This window comes from Littorina saxatilis, linkage group LG4 (assembly GCF_037325665.1).
Source record: "Littorina saxatilis isolate snail1 linkage group LG4, US_GU_Lsax_2.0, whole genome shotgun sequence".
Taxonomy (NCBI): Eukaryota; Metazoa; Mollusca; class Gastropoda; order Littorinimorpha; family Littorinidae; genus Littorina; species Littorina saxatilis.
This window is the reverse complement of record NC_090248.1, coordinates 32,200,966-32,220,973: the sequence shown is the minus strand read 5'-3', so window position 1 is coordinate 32,220,973 and position 20,008 is coordinate 32,200,966. Positions and strand designations below refer to the sequence as shown.

The 20,008-nt window shown below is 40.1% G+C and overlaps 1 protein-coding gene across 1 annotated transcript in view; it reads left to right on the top strand.

The window, feature by feature from the left end:
• The first annotated feature begins 2,909 nt into the window (after nucleotides 1-2,909).
• The window catches only part of LOC138964513 (protein SERAC1-like), a 26,348-nt gene continuing 9,249 nt past the window's right edge, over nucleotides 2,910-20,008 (top strand). Inside the window, exons 1-11 of the mRNA XM_070336490.1 lie at nucleotides 2,910-3,363; nucleotides 4,179-4,212; nucleotides 4,914-5,071; nucleotides 6,553-6,681; nucleotides 7,007-7,125; nucleotides 7,477-7,620; nucleotides 11,396-11,509; nucleotides 12,732-12,891; nucleotides 14,168-14,318; nucleotides 15,244-15,379; nucleotides 17,741-17,841. Of these exons, the coding sequence (XP_070192591.1) occupies nucleotides 3,129-3,363; nucleotides 4,179-4,212; nucleotides 4,914-5,071; nucleotides 6,553-6,681; nucleotides 7,007-7,125; nucleotides 7,477-7,620; nucleotides 11,396-11,509; nucleotides 12,732-12,891; nucleotides 14,168-14,318; nucleotides 15,244-15,379; nucleotides 17,741-17,841 (1,481 nt within the window). The 5' untranslated portion in view covers nucleotides 2,910-3,128. The remainder of the gene's footprint in view (nucleotides 3,364-4,178; nucleotides 4,213-4,913; nucleotides 5,072-6,552; nucleotides 6,682-7,006; nucleotides 7,126-7,476; nucleotides 7,621-11,395; nucleotides 11,510-12,731; nucleotides 12,892-14,167; nucleotides 14,319-15,243; nucleotides 15,380-17,740; nucleotides 17,842-20,008) is intronic.

Genomic DNA, 20,008 nt, shown 5'->3' with positions numbered 1-20,008 from the left:
AAGTTAAAGATATTGGACACATACAATGTATCGCAAATGTAAATCCTTGCTGTGTCCTGTGGAGAGTAATACCAGAGTGAGGATGTTTCGCTGAAAGTATTTTGTGACTGACACCTACGTTTGTTTGTTTGTTTGTTTGCTTAACGCCCAGTCCACCACGAAGGGCCATATCAGGGCGGTGCTGCTTTGACATATAACGTGCGCCACACACAAGACAGAAGTTGCAGCACAGGCTTCATGTCTCACCCAGTCACATTATTCTGACACCGGACCAACCAGTCCTAGCACAAACCCCATAATGCCAGACGCCAGGCGGAGCAGCCACTAGATTGCCAATGTTAAAGTCTTAGTATGACCCGGCCGGGGTTCGAACCCACGACCTCCCGATCATGGGGCGGACGCCTTACCACTAGGCCAACCGTGTCGGTTGACACCTACGTCCATTTGCCAAACTGATACGGCCAGTGTCAATCTGCAAAGTTAATTTAACAAATAATACCTTATGTACGAAGCGGCTGTGAATCTTGGGTATTCAGGGGCGGATCCGGGTTTTTTTTCCGGTGTTTCCGGACCCCCCCCCCCCCCAGCCTAAGAAATAAATAAAGAAAAGCTAAAAAAATAAAAATAAACAAATACAATTGAGAATAAAGAAAAACTGATGGCTCAGATTGCACCAGATTGCTTCATTTTCCTTAATTTTTTTATCAAAATGTTCTCAGGGGGGGGGGGGGGGGGGGGGGGGCGGCCTTTTTCTTCTAAGTGACGGTTTTGGAAAGTAGTTGGGTAATTTGTTGGCTCAGGTTGCACCAGATCGATCAATTATCCTTGTTTGGATCCAAATTTGTCTTCTTAAAGTTACTTTTTGGAATGTGTATTGGGGGAAGTTTCTTGGCTCAGATTGCTCCAAATTGCTCAGTTTACCTTGTTTTGATCAACATTTTCCGGGGGACCATTTGAGGTTCGAACGCTTCGTGCCCTCAACTTAACGCTTCGCGTCGTCAAATTATTCCTAAAAGAAATTTGGACCCCCCCCCCCCCCCTAAAAATGATGTGATCCGCACCTGGTACTCAAGTGAAAGGAAGTTCTTATCCCTGGTAATTAGCTACCTATCCTTTTTTTTCTCCCCTTTTTTGGGGGGAAGCAATTTTATTATTAAACAATAGGAGGGAACGGCTTTAAAAAAAAAAAGGGCTGTGGGGGGGGGGAGGAGCAACCAACCCCCCCCCCCCCCCTCCCCTCGTCCGGTCCTGGTGGTATGTGACATGGCCGCAGGCTTATACCACAACCTACACACAGACAGAATGGGAGAGCAGAACAGAGTAAAATCACCATTGGGTCTTGCTGGTCTGGGTCAAAATATGTGATTAAAATTCGTTGCTCTCTTTATCTGGTCAGTCTTCAGCAAACGAAAACAAAACCGTGCCGAAACTTGAACGAAAAAAAAGCCAAGATCACCGACACTGATTTGCTATGCCGGAAAAATGTTTGGTATAGTCTACATCCATTTCAAGTACGGTGTAGTTTGTCGTATGTTTGCTTTTCATGGTTTCATTTCCATACCGGTTTTCCGTGGTGTGACAATATATGATTAACTTATATTGAACAGTTTTATCCTCGTTGTCGAATTTTCATTATGGGCCGCGGTGCAGACATCGGAAAGAAAGAATCAAAGACGGAACAAAGAAAGAAAGAAGGAAAGAAAGACGGTGTAAAGAAAGACAAGTTCAATATTTTTCAGTGCTACATTTGATGGTGCACGTGGTCACGGGTTTAGGGGTGGCGGGTTAACTCAGTCATAAAGCCGGTGTCTATGACGAACTGAAACCGGCTCTGTTGAACTTGTGACAATCCTTCTCATTGCGGTCAATGCGCATGCGCCAATCTTGGACTTTAAACAAATTCGACCCTTTGACCGAACTCGGCGAACCATGGGCACTTGAAGTTAGGGGTTAGGGCCGTTAGGATTAGGGTTAGGATTAGGGTAAGGGTTAGGGTTAGGGTTAGGTTGTTCACGACCTGATTAATCTCCCCATGTTAGCGCATGCGCATTGACCGCAATGAGAAGGATTGTTTTCAGTTCGTGACACCGGTGTAACACGAGAAAATGACTGCCACGAGATTTTTACTCCGGAGTAAAAATTTCGTACGAAAATGTTACTCCCTTTACGAAAAAAGCACTCCCCCATTACACTAAAAAATTACTCCCCACGACAGGTGAGTTCCGAGTAAACATTTTGTACACAAATGTTACTCCCCAGGCCCTGACGAATAAAAAACGAATAAATTACTTCACCCTAACACGAGCAATTTAACTTCCCATGCCAGGTGTACGAAATTTATACTCCCTTGTCCCCTGTTAGTCTTGGTGGTGGACGGGATGGAGGGAGGGTAGTGCGACATTCGTTGGCGCGAGATCACATTATTGACATTATCCCTTCGCCCGCACCCCATTTTAGCGTACGAGATTTTTACTGGAAGTAAAAAAAATGGGGAGTAAAAATTTCGTGGAGGGAGTAATTTTTTCGTGCCTTGGGGAGTTCTTTTCTCGTACAAAAAATTTACTCGGAGTAAGAATTTTGTACGAAATTTTTACTCCGGAGTAAATTTTTCGTGGAGTAAAAATTTCGTGTTACACCGGCTAAGCTCAAATTATATATGGACAAACACTGTACATGAGGTTTCTTTGATATGGAGAACTAAAAGTACGGGACAGAGTTGTCTTTCCAGACTGACTGACCATGCTTTTGTTTGTAGGCGCTAATCTTCCATTCAAAGCTGTCATAAAATATTTTAAACATGCACATTATCATATAAGACTGACGCAGTCATGTAATGAGACAAATGAAACTATATATTGCTATCGTTCCGACTTCGTTCAATATTCAAACGGCTCGATTGAGTTTCCACTGCTAGCTTGATACTTCAAACTTTCGTTCTCAGTTTTGGATCTTTTAGCCCAACGACACTTTATTTCAATTTGCGTGTGTTTTCTTGCTTTATGCAGTTGTTTGCATTGTGTGCTCATCAGCATTTTCAATTTACCCACTGCTTCGTATTTCTCCAAACATTTATGCAAGTACAGAGGAAATGAGAATAAAAACAACTTAGTTGGGCGCAGTCTTTTGGGATGTGGTTTTGCCAGCGACTGTTTACGAACGGCTGTTGTTCTCGCCTAGTGATCAGGAGTTCAAAATTGATCGGAAGGCCTGATGGAATTCCGTCTACTGACTCGACTCCTTGCAAATGGCACTGTTGTAAGCTGCGGACGTTGGGTCTCAAGGTTATTAGATTTTCTCACTCCTCAGGGCAGAGCCGTGATTCCCATCAGCAGCGAAGTGCTTTCTTTTCATCCTTGACATGGGGTGAGTAAAGCCTTTTGATTTTTGCTGGCTTGAATGTAGTGGTTTAATTATGACCTTTAGGTAGCGTCCCCACAGTCATATGTTTTTCACAGTGGTTTTGGGAACCGACAAGTAGGACAGTCCCCTGTTTCTTTAAAGCGAGTGGGGCAAGGAGCACGAGGTAGCCTTGGGGTTGCTTGCTATGCAACAAAAAACGGCGGCCGCAAACCGATTGGCTGTCCATTGCTGTTTACCGACCAGTGCAGACGACCTTTTCGGGATCACAAGTACTTCAAGTACAAGTATCAACCAATAGTGTTTAATTCTTGCGCAGTGTTTTGTAGCTCTGTGAGCGGCCAGCCCCAAGCTTGTCTCACCAAAAACTATGGCACGGTGGTAGTAATAGTAGTATGATTGACTGTCAGGTTTATTTTTTTACATGCAAAAGATCCCAGCCACAGTGCGAACAACAAATTGCGTGAAGAGCATCCAAGATATGAGCATCTTTCTCGATTCCCTACAACATGGCGGCATTTATGCTGACGACAGAAATTCATGCGTTGTAAAGTGTTTCAATGACTTTGAAACTTGATAGTACAAGTTACAACTGAATGTCGTTTTACATTTGACCAGAATTTTGATTTGCCAGTCGGGCGAGCTGCCAGACGGTTTCTACTAGCCCAGAGCAATGTTTTACTCGTTCCTGGCGACAGGGCGGATGATTTATCCATCCCTGTGTGTACACCTATTAAAAAAATGTGTGTGAGCATTTGGGAAAGAAAAAGAGAGAGAAAGATTTTGTAAGTTTATTCAGCAAAACATTCCTGTTGTTGCAGGTGTGGTGGCTGTTTTTGTGACAACCTTTGTCAGGTACGTAAGCTGAATGTAGGGTTTACTAAAATAATTGGGCTTATCTATTTATTTATGATGAAATGTGCACCAAACAGTTCCAAAATGCACACGTATCCTTTCAATTGCAATAGAGAAGAAGAAAAAAAGCATTACTGTTGTCAAATCTTGAATGACCCTGACAATTTAAGACCTTGAAGAGTTTTGAGTTACATTATGCTTTAAAATGATGATCAAAGGTGGACAAGAAGAGTGCAGACATTTGGTTAAAAATAAATCTCAAAACAAGAAAGGTTACTTTATGGAACGTTTTATTTTAGACGCAACTTGAACTATTTATGAGTATGTCGACCTAATGGTCTTTGCAGTGGACAAACATACAAGTAATCTCCTGAGTTAAATGGACCAAACCACCCCGAACTTATGTGAGTATGCTTTGATTTCAACCTGAAGATGGCCATTGAGGTGTAAAATCAAGACATAGACACAACAGTTTTTTTGTCCACTGCAACGTACCAATGAATGTTTAGTTTTGTCCAAAATTATAATGTAAATGTTCCATAAACTAACATTTCTATTTTTTTTATTCTAGACATTGGAAGGATAGCATCTGTTTATGTTTCTGATTTTTTTTAAAAATCTGTCATTGTCTTTAGAGATTTTTGTCAATTTTGTTTGTCGTTAAAATGTAATTATCAATATATTTCTGTGCTTTTTTGCAGCACAATCATTGTATGGTGGGAGATAAAGCTGCTGCACAGAAACATGTCAGATGTAACGTCAGCTTTCTCAAATGCAGAATCACTTCAATCGGCGAACAGTGCCCCCTTACACATGTCACAACTGCCAGGGGACAGCCAGGGACATACGGATAGTGGAGGTAGGTGTATATATAGAGAATACTACTTGTACATAGCTTGCTGTGTCGTACCAGATTTACAGAAGTTGCTTTTTTAAATATTTGCTCGCAGTTCAATATTTGAAAAAGTAACTCGTGTAAATCTTGTACAACACTCCAAGCCATGTAGTATCCTACATACCGCTCTTGCGTGTCTTTTGCTCCAAACGTCCCTCAGTCGAAGCGCCCAAATTAACGCTTCTTATTGAACCTAGATCTCTGCCAAAGCCTCGTGTGATCGTTGGTGTCAAAGCAAAGAGACGTCACTCTAGAATGCATAGCGTGACGTATTAGTTCTACAAATTCTTCCAGAGGAACACGCAAGCGCAAAAGTGTTCCCAGAATGACGTTTGTTTCGGTGAGTTTGGCATTACAAGCAGTGGAAAATCATGTCCCTTCCAGACTTCTTTGACATGGCCTCATTTACATGATATACTAACTTGTGAATTGAACGATATTGTTATCTCATGGGGGTTGCTCTCACGTATGTAGGATAAATATATGTGCGCAGCAGGGTAGACATCAGTGTATGTCTCACGCTTTCTGCTACTAAAGCAAATTTACGTGTGCAAGATTGTATGTTACACGCTTTGGAGCATTGCAAGAACTGAGTCAAACTCGCAATCATCCCCCCAAAAGTCCAAAAAAGCACTCAAGGCTTTCATTTCTCCCGCTTAAACTCGTTTCTTCTCTTTACAAATTCTTCAACACTGAGAATACTGCAAACGGCATCCCAGACGACAGTACTGTTTCCATACACGAGTTTAGCTGCAATTAGAAAGTGGCTCGCTCATGAGGCCTGTGAGTCTAAGATATGAAGGACAGAGTTATACAAGACAAAGACAGCGGAAAGAACAAACTATTCGCGCATGCATACACAGAAAGACGTCATATAAGGATGTGATGCTTCAAAACATACAGACTGTGACGTCATTCACACATACTGAGATGTCATTCATAGTTGTTCGGTCACTTCCGTCAAAGAAGTAGATCTCCCCACAAATGACTGATGTGGCTAACCCTGTCAAAGCGTGAGTACGGAAAACGTGTTTGATCTCTCCTCTGTTAAAGCTGTGAGACATACATGCTATTCAGACTTGGTCCTGTGACAGAGTTTTCTTCCACACTCGATTACCTGATGTCTAACTCAGCCTGACGGCTTCGTTAGACAATCAACGTAATTTAGTGTGGAAGAAAACGTCTGTCACACGAACAAGTCTGAATAGCAGGTTCCCTTTTAGCATAATGACTTGCTACCACAGAAGCATTACAGTACTATTACGTTTCCTATTGATATGTATTGTCGTGGCAGTTTGGCAGAATGCATAATGTGCTGTACGAAAAAAAATGTTACCATTCTGCCGACGCAACAGTATATAATGTCGTGAACTTGAAGCAGATTTGCATAAGACTTAATTCATTCATTCACCATAGTGACAGTGATGATTTTGTCTTACTTTCAGATGTGTGGTTTCCATGGATACAAGCGAAAAGCAAGGACCCCTTCACCTTACTGGAACTGTGTTGCACAGAAAATCCCATTGTAAGGAGACTTGGCGTCAAGGCGCTGGCTCAGAAAACTCACTGGGAAGGTAACATGGCCTGCTCCTACTTCCTGTAGTGGTTTGTAAAATTGTACAGGATTTTATATTTCACATGATTGTTTCTTGAATTCAGCTGTCATTTTATTATACGTGTAAAATGTTGTGAGGTGTACGCCAGAACATTTGGACTTGTGCACATTTTCAATCCAGGTCCAGCTTTTTGTCTTAGTCTGGAGATAACACAAAAGAATTTCTTAGGTTGAAATAATTAAGTATAATTGTAAATGTATTGTATTGTGCTGTATTGTTACACTATGATGTATGCCTAAGATTGACAAGTTGTCATCATGTTCGTTTCAAAATGATGTGACAGATTACCAGTACCGGTACGTCGCACAAGCAGCAGACTTCAGGACGCTGATTGGATTATCAAGATCACAAGGGGCTGACCCCAGGTATTTTCTTCAACCGCCGTCGTTGGTCCCAACAGAGGTCAGAACTTGTGCGTTTATAGTTTGACAAAGATATTTGGCTCTGTGGAGATGGTTAAAGGAGTTGAGGAGTTTAATTGTCATAAAAGAAACTAAGTTACAAGATAAATGGATTAATAGGGACATAAAGAGATCTGTAAATGTATGTACAGTGGAACACCCACCACATTTTGGGCACTCCCCCCCTCCTCGTTGAGGCCTTGCTTTTTCAATAAGACCTAATTTTTTTAAGATCTTAAACAGCTAGGGGTTCCTCTGTATCAGACTTCAGTTAACTGGATGATTGTGTATACATCTGCATTTAAACTGAGATTATGATTAGTGGTACCATATCTGAATTTGTGTTTTGCAGACACACTTGTTGAATGAGCTGGCAGCCATGGTGTTGGCCTTGGATGTAGAGGTCAAGGACAGCAAGGGGAGGTCACCCAATGGTTCCGTTACAGCCATCGCACAGCAGTATCTTCAAAACCGCTACAGAGCTACAGATGACAAAGTGAGAACTTGACTGTGTTTAGGAACAGTGTGTGGGATTGCTTCTTTTCTTAAATCGAAAGTGGAGAATAAATCTTCAGATTTTCTTGAGGGTAAGACTATGATAACAGTTGTACTGCACACTACAGTAAAACCTGAGTCTAGCGGACCCTTGTTGTAACGGCCACCTGCTACATACGGACAGTTTATCATGGCACGAACACGATTTCAACAATAACTAACCTTTAACGGGCGGACACCTGCCACTTACGGACGCGGACACGATTTTTCGGACCGTAGGAAGTGTAAACACTGTCACAAACGGACACAACGTACATAAAAACGCAACTTCGAAAACTCGACTGTTATGCAAGTCAGTGCTCGGCAGCCGTAGCACAAATGGTTGTTGATTGGTTGTCCTGTCCCTTTTCTGACCAATCAGTGGCTTGTTTAGATGGAGACCCACTTTCGCTCACTCACTTTCGCTTTTCCGCATTGTGGATACAGTCACAACCAAAAGCAACAGTAGACTACTGTGTTTGAAAATGGAATCTCCAGCAGGAAAAAGAAAAGCGTTGACTTTAGAGCAGCGTGTCGCTGCCTTGAAAAAACTAGATAGCGGCCAATCATGCCGAGATGTGGCGAAGGAGATGGGATGTGGTAAAACACAGATCGCGAGGATCAAATCGGAAAAAGAAGATGTGATGAAGGAGTGGGAGTCAGGTGCGCGAATCGACCAAAAAACTGTGAAACGTCGGAAAACGCAATATGAAGACCTGAACAACGTGGTATGGGAGTGGTTTTGTACTGCAATGAAACAAGAGCTGACCCAATTTGGTCGAGACACACTGCGGAATTTCCCGTTGAATGACTGATGAAGAGTCAGCTATTTTTAGCTTTGTGACGTCCGACTTGCGTAAGTTTGAATGCACAGTGTGTGTAGGGAACGGGGTAGGTGGGGGGGAATGTTGTTGTTGTTGTTGTTGTTGTTTGCTACATGTATCATTTGTTTACTCACATTTTCAGTGAGTCTCATGTTCAATCCAATAAATACATACTACAGGACTGACAAAAAGTGTCTTGTTCATTTTACGTGCTCTTTGTAAAATATTGCCCCGGCCCCTCCACCTGTGAAGAAGGGACACCTGTCTAATAGGGACACTATTACCATTCCCCAAGGGTGTCCGTTAGAGACAGGTTTTACTGTATACCATACTAAATTGCCATATATATATATATGAGCCTGTGACAAAAGGTCGTTGACAATCACGACTGAAAGTGACAATTTCCAAAATGTATTTAAAGTGTTCAGTTTGTGCATGTTTTAAGTTGTGTCCTTTGGCTATCTGGAAACATGTGTTAAAAGATACTTTGAGCAACACTTGACATGATTTGATCAGTTGTTAGTCGAATAATTTGAGATTGTTGGTTGTGACACAAGACAAACTAGTTCACACAAAATAATGGCAAAAACATCTCCAAAGTTTAAAACAACAGTTAAAACTTAAATTACTGAAACAAAGGTATATAACTATCCCTGTTAAAATTCATCCAAGATTGTCGAAATATATTGTGTTTATATGATGTAATAATATGTCCACTGTGACAACCAACACTCACACATCTTGATTATTTCCACTCGCATCAAATAGAACACCAAAACTGACCTCAGGTTTTTTTTATATGTGAAATACCTTTATTTCCTTCAATCAACACACAAAATAATTGTCATAACGTGACAGCATGAACATGGGTACACATTTGTGCTGTTGGTTGTCGCTAAACAGGAATGGACATTTTGATAAATGAAATGTGCAAGATTTAGATATAAAACATCAGATATATCTCTGTAGCAGCTAACACACATGGCAATGTTGTTTTCCTAGAATTAAAGAATAAGTCGCGTAAGGCGAAAATACAATATTTAGTCAAGTAGCTGTCGAACTCACCGAATGAAACTGAACGCAATGCCATTTTTCAGCAAGACCGTATACTCGTAGCATCGTCAGTCCACCGCTCATGGCAAAGGCAGTGAAATTGACAAGAAGAGCGGGGTAGTAGTTGCGCTAAGAAGGATAGCACGCGTTTCTGTACCTCTCTTTGTTTTAACTTTCTGAGCGTGTTTTTAATCCAAACATATCATATCTATATGTTTTTGGAATCAGGAACCGACAAGGAATAAGATGAAAGTGTTTTTAAATTGATTTGGACAATTTAACTTTGATAATAATTTTTATATATTTAATTTTCAGAGCTTGTTTTTAATCCGAATATAACATATTTATATGTTTTTGGAATCAGCAAATGATGGAGAATAAGATAAACGTAAATTTGGATCGTTTTATAAATTTTTATTTTTTTTTACAATTTTCAGATTTTTAAGGACCAAAGTCATTAATTAATTTTTAAGCCACCAAGCTGAAATGCAATACCGAAGTCCGGGCTTCGTCGAAGATTACTTGACCAAAATTTCAACCAATTTGGTTGAAAAATGAGGGCGTGACAGTGCCGCCTCAACTTTCACGAAAAGCCGGATATTTATCAAAAAAATGAAAAAAAACGTTCGGGGATTTCATACCCAGGAACTCTCATGTCAAATTTCATAAAGATCGGTCCAGTAGTTTAGTCTGAATCGCTCTACACACACAGACACACAGACACACAGACACACAGACACATGCACATACACCACGACCCTCGTTTCGATTCCCCCTCGATGTTAAAATATTTAGTCAAAACTTGACTAAATATAAAAAGGAACATGTCTTTTGATATTAGTTGCAAAAACATCATTTCCGCTGTTGGTTGTCACCATCCTGCAATGGAGATACCGCATTTTCCGGGGGTTACAAGGCGCTACAGCGCAGGCGCACCCCCTTCTTTAAAAAAAAAAATTGTAATCCAGTCACCCACTGGGGCCGATAGGGCGCACCAAAATTGAAAAAGTATACCCGTAACAAACGGTCGAAGAAGGAAAATAAGCCGCACATCAAAGGAAGAATACAGAGTGAAAATATGTGTGCTCTGTGTGTGGGGTGAGATCAAAGGCAGGTCCATTGTGATAGCTGGGTTGCCTTGTTTATAGACACTGACCTTCTTCCCAGGGGTCAATGACCCAGTTTTAGCTATGAGAGGTGGTTCCCCTGTCATATCTGAGAGAGGAAACACTTCCTGCACTGGGGTCAGTGACCGAATTTAACCTATGGGGCGGTCTCTTTGATGTCTTGAGAGGAAACTTGGCCAGGGTAGTACCTAGTAGCTGAAACATGCATTATCACAAGTTGTTTGACTGGTCCTCAGGCGGTCTCTTTGATGCAATAAAACACATGTCAGGTTTTTTTGCTGTGTAAAATTCATGAAACATACTCCCAGAATGTGCCAAATTGCACAGATTTTAATCTAGATTTCAAACAAATTCCGAGGGAGCATGTTTTCAGAGATTTTTTTTAAAATCAATTCCCATGTCTGACCTGTGTAAATCAGATGGTTGCATTATTGAGTATTTATTTCTTGGGGGTTGATGGTTAATCAGTAGATGATGGAACCTTGTAAATGTTTTGATTGACTGCAATGACTTTCTTTTCTGCAGATTCATTTCTGGACGTTTGATGACTCATTAATGGACACAAATTCCTGTTGATAATGGAACCTTGTAAATGCTTTGATTGACTGCAATGATATTCTTGTTTGCAGATTAATGTGTGGACATTTGATGACTCATTAATAGACACAAATTCCAGTACATGGTGGAACCTTGTATATGTTCTGATTGACTGCAATGATTTTCTGTTCTGTAGATTCATTTCTGGGGGTTTGATGGATCGTCATTGGATGTGGCATCGCTGGATGGCCCCCCTCCTGAAGACCAGCTGTTGTTGGAGTTTCTCACCGCTCTGGCTCAGCTATGCTGTGTAAGGGAAAATTAACTGCAGCAAGGGCATGCAATGAATGGCTGAACGCTTTTGAAAGGCAGTCGTTGAGAGGTCATTGAAGTTACTTGTTCCTTCGAGGACTTGTGTCATGATAGAACCCAGAATGTACTTGCAGAAAATCTAGTGTAAGGAAGTGAAAGAGATGGTAAACTAAAAGGAACATTTCTTGGAAAAGTTATTCTTTTTCTGTTTATTTTGTTTCTTTAAAAGTTTTCCCATGAGTAAGACGCATATGAGGTTTCAGTCAAATTAATTGTTGGCCTTATTCAGCCTTACTCTCTTTATTTGTATCAGAAAAGCAGAGGTGATAATATCACTAGATTGAGCTCAGCAGATTTCCTAATACAGTGGGAACCCTTGTTTTAACTCTTCCCCCGTTTGTAGACCTTGTTTTCCAAGATTTTCTCTTCATAGAGTCTTTCAGACTCCCTTCTTTTTAAGTCAAGATTTTCTCTTCATAGAGTCTGTAAATTTAACTCATTTTCAGACTCCCTCCTTTTTAAGTCAAGATTTTCTCTTCATAGAGTCTGTAAATTTAACTCCATTTTCAGACTCCCTCCTTTTTGGCTCACGTAAGTGTAGCCTATGCGATGCTAACTTTTGTCTGTCTGTGCATGCGTGCGTGCGTGCGTATGTATGTATGTATGTCTGTGGTAGAAACTTTAACATTTGAAGACGTCACAACATTTGAAGACGTCACATTATGACGTAAGAGGGTTAGACGTCACGCGAAGGAATTACTGAAAGTCTCGGTCATTGTTATTTTGAGCGGGCCGAGACTAGTTTTTTCTTCGAAATCGGCCATTCAGATCTAGATCTAGTGTCTCGCTTTCTTGCACAGTGTCACCTATGCCGCTTACTGTGTGTGTGTGTGTGTGTATGTGTGACAAAGTGATTGAGTTTGTGTTACTGTTTGTCGATTTCTTACGTGAGCCTTGAAGGCTTCGCCTCTTGTTAAGACAAGATTTTCTCTTCATAGAGTCTGTAAATTTAACTCCATTTTCAGACTCCCTCCTTTTTAAGACCTGATTTTCTCTTCATAGAGTCTGTAAATTGAACTCCATTTTCAGACTCCCTCCTTTTTAAGACCTGATTTTCTCAGATTTGTTGAGGTCTTAAAAGGGGGGTTCCACTGTAGAACGCAGCTCAGTGTTTTTTATTGTACATGTATTATCTTGACTTGCATCTGCTTTTGTTCCAGACGGCAGAACTGGCAGCATTGTTCGTTGAGAAGAAGGGGCTGGTTATGCTGCAGAGGGCAGTAGAGCAGTATGAGAACACTCTGACATTTACAGCTGTGGCCGACTTGCTTGGAAACTTGGCTCTTCATACCAGCCTGCATGAAGTCATGGTGAAAACAGGTAAATGTGCGAGTGAATGATAATAATAAATAACTTTTCTGTAGTGCGAGTCCCATCAATTGGCTCCAGAAGAGTACAATTTCATTCTCAAAAAAAATGAGCAAATATTTAACGAGCATAGAAAGCATACAAATTACAAATAACTGAGACAAAACAACAGCAAAAACACCAAGCAAACTGATCTGACATGACAAAGGATAGCTACACACAGGCATGTGAAGTGAAGCCAGGGGATTTACTCATTCCAGTTTTGTCGGATCAGCTCTGCTTTGCTTTGCTGGCAGGTCAGATGCTTGAATCCGACGGATGTAACTGACTTTCAGCATTGTAAATAGCTCCACTGTTCAAGGGAAACAACCTCAGGAGTTAACCTCTCAAGTTTGCCTTTATATTGTGGTACATTCACCATACACAGTTCCTTCTCTCCAGTTTTTGTGAATAATGTTCTGTTTTTGACTGTATTTGACACAACATGTTTCCGAAGTTCCCAAGATTGCAGATCGTTCTGCTATAAGAGGTATCAACCTAAAGAGAGAGCTGAAACTTATCTTGCAGGATGGTTCTAATCTTAACCTTAGTGATGATGATACTAGTAGAGATGGTATTTTACAATCTGGTGACAAGTTTGTGCCATTGGGCGATGATTTTTGTGATGATTCCGAGAATGAAAATGTGGATTATGACAGTGTGTATGGGTGTTTCATGGAAGCTTGTAAGTGGGTATTTTTTTGCTAAATGGAAAGACAACAAAATATATATACTTTCAAATGTACTTTCATATATTTTATTAAAGCGCAAGTTTCAAACTTTCCAAAAATGTATAGGTATGTAAGGCTATCTATTGTTGTTGTATTATTACATTATTTAAAAATAATGGCTCGGGAGCGAATAAGGGGAAACATTTTGATGTGCCTTGAATAAGTTAATGGGAGAGATGTGGTATGCTGTGAGTGTTCTGTATTCATGTGACTGTGTGGTTGAATCTGTCCGTTTTAGCTTTGTGGGACCTGAATAGCCAAATAGGATGAAGGGACACGAAAAGCCAACAACTATCTCTGTGCTTGAATACTTTTGTAGTCATGTTACAGTGGAAACCCCCATTTACAACTTTGGAAAAACCTTGAAAATAAGGTCTTAAAAGGGGGGGGGGGGGTCTTAAAATGGGGTTTTGAGTTTTGGGGGCGTGTGAACATATTTTTTCACAACTGTGTTTCAAAAGAGTGATCAAGTCACATATTTACATTTCTGTAATACATTTCTTGACTGCATGACATAGGCTGGCTTGGTACACTGAAGAGCTGGTCGGAGGGCAAGAACAGCACGCTGGCAGTGATGGCCGCTCGTGTCTTAACCAACATGGACAGAGACTGGAGCACTGAGGTGCTGGATGACGGCATTGTTGTTCTACACCCACTCTGGAGGTCCGGGTTAGTCAATGGTACTGTCTCTCTTACTCTTAGTCCTCACAGTTGTTGATTCAGTGTGTGTATGGCAGAGATCTGTGACGTCTCTAAGATATAATGGTCCTTGCAGATGAAACTGTGGAGAACGGTTGAAGGCCTGCAATGAACTTCCCAGTGTATAACATCTGCAGGCCTCAGACTATGAGAGACACAATCGTTGAATGCTGAAGTGGTCCCTCATTTATACAGCCCACAATGTGAATGGCCACCTGAGATGTCTGGACAGATTAACTCTGCACAGAATGTTTTCGACAGAATCTGCACCTTCTTTTAAGTGGACACACATTCTCAATGTCTGGGGTGAGAACGTGCTTGTTCCCTGCAATGTGTGGCCAAGACCAAAGCCATTCAGTCCTGTCTTCAAACAAGAATTAGGATGTGTTGAATGCTTGCAGCAATTTGCTGCTATCATGCCTTCTGTTATGTCTAGCCAGTGGTTCTTATTTTGATTATCTATGAATGTAGCGGGTCAGATCCAGCAGTGATTTTTCATTATTTATGAAGTTTTGTCATCTTTACCTCTTGAATAAGATCATATCATGGAATCAAAGGCAGTCGACAGTTGTGGCAGGCTTTGATATTGACATGGGTGTTTGATTCAGCCTCACTTGCAGTGACTTAAATTTGAGCAGTGCATTGACAATTTTTTATGGGGGCCCGGTAGCTCAGTTGGTAGAGCACTGGACTTGTGATCGGAAGGTCACAGGTTCGAATTTGGGCCATAAGTGCAGATGGCTGATACCACCTAAACACGCATACACTTATGTATGTCATCAAAAGCTGTGAGGGCATAAAAACTCGAATTATCATATAACCTATATCATGTTCTTCAGATATTAAGCATTATCTCTTTCCTTTTACAATTTTTTTCTGTCTCTCCTTGCTGCAGGAAAACTGTGCATGCTGACGTGATTTTTGTTCACGGGTTTCTGGGAGGGGCGGTGAAAACCTGGCGACAACAGGATAAAGTGATTAAGTCTCAACAGAACCATGATGGTACACCCCACACAGACTGTTGGCCTAAGGTGAGTGATGTTGTTTCCAGAGCTGCCAACTGTTACGATTTTAGCGTAGCATGCTACATTTTAAGATAAAGTGCTAAGCTGTTACGCCCAGCATAAAATTGCTACTCTTAACACTTTCTACCCCACCTATGTTGACCCAATTTTTTTTTAGCCAAGACCAGCTGTGCTGCAGCAGGTCACTCAGAATTGTAGTAACTGGTACCAACTGTGTATCAACACGCTGGAATGCAGGTGTTTGATCGACGTTACAGGAAGCAACTGAAGCTAACAGTCTGAGCGGATATATCCGTACCTGGTCAGATAGAGCCATATGAGTGGGTACGGATATATCCATACCTGGGAGACAATGAGTTAAACAAATAATCACAAGCTGTGAAGCAAGCAACAGTTCCCTCTTTCTTGTGAGTCCTGGTACTCATTTCTGCTTCACACTCTGTGTAGCGGTCAGAATATGAGTAAGAAAACATTGTCCACACTAAAACGTTGCACTGCAGACATTCTCTAATGGGCATTATTATCCTCCTAACTAAATAAACTTTCTAAAAGTGTAAATTCAATTTTAGACAATGCTTCCCTTGAACGCCATTTGCTACGCTGAAAATTCAAACTTGTGGCTTCACAAGGGTTGGCAGGTCTGGGTGTCAGTTTTTGGGTTAGAGGTTCTATGGCCAGTGTTGTACAGAGGTACCTGTGATGAAAGGACACCCTTTGGACCAGCCAAAGGTGTCCCTCTATTGCAGGTGGCCTCTTGATACAGGTATATATTGACCAAGTAAATAGACAAAGGGACAACAAAAAATGTCCTTCATAGGAACGTGCCGTCTCATCAGAGTTTTGGCAACACTCTAGTTCAGAAGTCATAATACTTGCAGCTGTTTGACTTCTTCTTATCTGTGGGTGGAAAGTGTGAGAAAGATTTGTCTCAAACATTTCTCTATGCCTTTGGCGTTTTTGTTTTGTGTGTATGTAGAGGTTACATGCCGAGTCTCAGTGATTATCAAAAATAATGGTCGAAGTTTGCGGATCATGAAAAATGCGAGCTTTAGCGAGCTTTTTCATGACCGCGAACTGAGACCATTATTTTTTATAATCACTGAGACGAGGTGTGTAACCTCTTTATTCCTCCTTTCTTCAGTTATTCAAAGAAAAGAGGAGTTTTTTTGCGAAAGTTTGATCGAATCCTATTCTCTCAACCAGTCAACCTGCGCAGGCGATCGATTAATGCGCGGTTGTATAGTTCCGTGCAAATCATTCCATTCTGTTAACACTTCTTGTCAGTTTTCCTATTTTGGGCTAAAATCAAGTACACAGATATGCTGTTATTCTGCTGTGGCGGCAAAGGCAGATATTGTGTGTTCTGTATATGTTTTAGTATCGCTTAGGATAATGTTTTTTCGTCAAATGGGACTAGCAGACGAACTTTTGCACCCGTGTTCCAACGTTAAAAACTGTATGAAGTTCAGTTTTCTGGGGAAAATAGTGTATGAAACTCCTTTATGTTGTTTAAATTGATGAGATGTGTGCATTTGGTTGCGTGTGATCTGTTTATTAAATGAAATATTGTTGAAAACTGACCGTCGGATTGCAGTCTGTTGTCGAAGGAACTGAGTGAAAAGAAGGGGAACTACTCTTGTCGCTAGACAAAGTATGAGTTACTTGCCTTGGGAAATTGCTTGTGATGAACGGCTTGAGCACAGCAGATGAGATTCAGAAAACAACCGAACTCATGGATTTTATATGGAGATTCATGTGTTCAGGCCTGTAGTTGTTAATTTAAATGCGGTATGTTTGAATTGTTTGCTCCAGAGATGTATACTTCGTACATTAGAGCGTTCGGAACTTTTCAGTTGCAAAAAGTAGTACCGAAACAGAACAACCTCTCAACCCATTGCACTATCGAGGATTCAGGCTGTTGCTGGGTCGTTATTTGTTTGGTTGCTGGGTCATTATCGAAAAATAACTACCCCTACAAGTTTACAGAGGTAAAGAAGCAGAGGGGGGAATAAAAGACTTTATCTAGGGTAGATGTTTTGGCACTTGAAGTCTGTTTCAAACTGACAACACGTACATGCACACATAAACTCTTGAATAGTGAATAGCTGTTCAGAGGTGGTCTAAATTTGTCTTGTTTATTTTTGTATACATTTTGATATGTTCATGTGCAAGCATATGCCTGACCTGAGTTCTCATAGTAATCTTATCTTTGGCATGCTGTACATTTAGAATACGAATTTACATCTTTATTACAGTATGAAGTCAATAAGTTGCAACGTTCAGCACATTGTCATTCATTTCTTTGTGTTTTTGGTCAATTTTGTTGTTAAAATGTTTGATAATGGCTGTTATCTGTTTTAATTGCAGGACTGGCTGGCAGAGGATTGTCCCCATATTCGCATCCTGAGCGTTCACTACAACACCGCCCTTAGTTTTTGGTTGGCAAACAATGGCATCAACAAGGAGAAGTACGTCAGATAAGTTGGCTGACTCAGTATGCTTTTTGCATCATTATTTGATGTTTTGGTGTGAACATTTGTTTTGGTTACATATTCTCCCACACCCCCATCCCCATCCTCTTATTGTACTTCTTATCTCCCAACCCCTAAACGTTCAAATCAGCTAAACAGGTAAGCCACTAGTGACTCACCCCCAGAAATGTTAAGTCCTTTGTACTGGAAACTTGCATTCTCCCAGTAAGGTAATATATTGTACTACGTTGCAAGCCCCATGAGCAAATTTTTCATTAGTGCTTTTGTGAACAAGAAACAATTGACAAGTGGCTCTATCCCATCTCCCCCCTTTCCCCGTCGTGATATAACCTTCGTGGTTGAAAACGACGTGAAACACCAAATAAAGAAAGAAAGTGACTCACCAGGCTCAATCAAAATGGTACAGTGTAAGATGTAAACATTTTACACTATGATGGAACTCCTTTGTAAGATCTCTCCTGCCCCCCCCCCCACATCCTAAAAAAATCCTGTATGTAACAATTGTGTTCGGCTTTAATTTTGTTTTGTTCTGATGAATTCTTTTTTTTTTAATTTTTTTTTTAAAATTTTTTTTAAAGAAATTCAAATACTGTATTTTGAACAAAATATGTCAGAACTTGTTTGGTAAAACTAATAAGGGTCATGTTTATTTCGTGTGAGTATAGTTATTTATTTTTTTTTCTTAATGGTTTATTCAGGCATCAACATTTACAATATAGTAGGAACATGTGACAACACAGCAGTTGTGAATAATCTTCATGTGACAAATCATAAGTGAATCCTCTGTAAATGCAACAGGAGAACAAAAAGACACAACGGAAAAACATGATATTTGACTGGAAAATACGGATATAAACTGTATTGTTTTCCATTATTCGACTAAGGTATTGTATGGTAGCCACTTCTTTAAAAAACATGTATACTTCATTTCCATTTGGTGTACATATTTGTCAACTTTGTGTAAGTAAGACAGTTCTTTGAGAAACATTTGCAATGATGGTTTTAGTTTATTTATTCTGCATTTATATGAGGCTTTGCCAAAAGGTGCTGGGGGGGTGCTTGGACATTTGTGACAAACTAAACCTTTTCAGTTGATTTTTTTTGGTGTTTTAAGTGATACATTAGTCTTTGATGAACACATTTGTGTAATAAAAGAATGGTTTGTGCATTTGGGAAATGTGTACGGTTTGATAATATGCCATAAAACGCCAATTTTGAGAAAAGCCACATGTGCAACAAAACTGACCACAGAAGCCATTAATATCATTTCATACAACTGATAATGATTTATTTCTAGTAAACAGACCCTGCAAAAGCATTATCAGTCTTTAAAAGTACATTTGGAGCCAAATCTTGAATGCAGTGTCACGTAATGTCGCAAAACGCTCAAACATCATAAAAGTCAAAACTGATACTTTCTGCTAAGTAACCACAAGAAGTATAAACCCTAAAATAAAATATAACACTTCAACAGAAACACTGACACATGTTAAAAATATCCCTAAAAGTTGTTACAGTTTGCTCAAACTAGTTAAACATGTTGTTGTAGGTGTCACGTGTTACAAAAATATTGATGGACATGAAAATATTCATAATATTTGAAATAACAACCAGAATGTTATACATACACTAACTTTTCATTTACAATCTAAAGATTAGGTTATTTATGGAATATGAAAACAGAAACAATAGCAAAACATGTTAAAAGCAAGTCATAACAGCATTCTACGTGTCACATGTTACACTGTGTGAGTGGACATGAAATTATTCAAAATGTTATAAATGACAACTGTGATATTAAATAGACCTTTAGGATACATTCATATTTTGAAGATTAGGTAATTATGGAACATCAAAGCACCACAAAAAAAGTAACATCATGTTCAAAACAGGTCAAATCTGCGTTCTACCTGTCACGTGTTACATGGAGTCAGTGGACATGAAATCAATGAAAATGTCAAAAATAACTACAATATTCAAACAGACATTTAGAATACAGTTTTAACCTAATGTCTATGTACATCTGGAACAAGGTTCTCAATCAAATCGAATTTTTTTAATTAGTTGTACGTAAAATCCTAGCAAAATCCAAATTTAAAAAAAAAACTTTGATTTTTTTTTATGTTGGGGAGGGGGGGGGGGG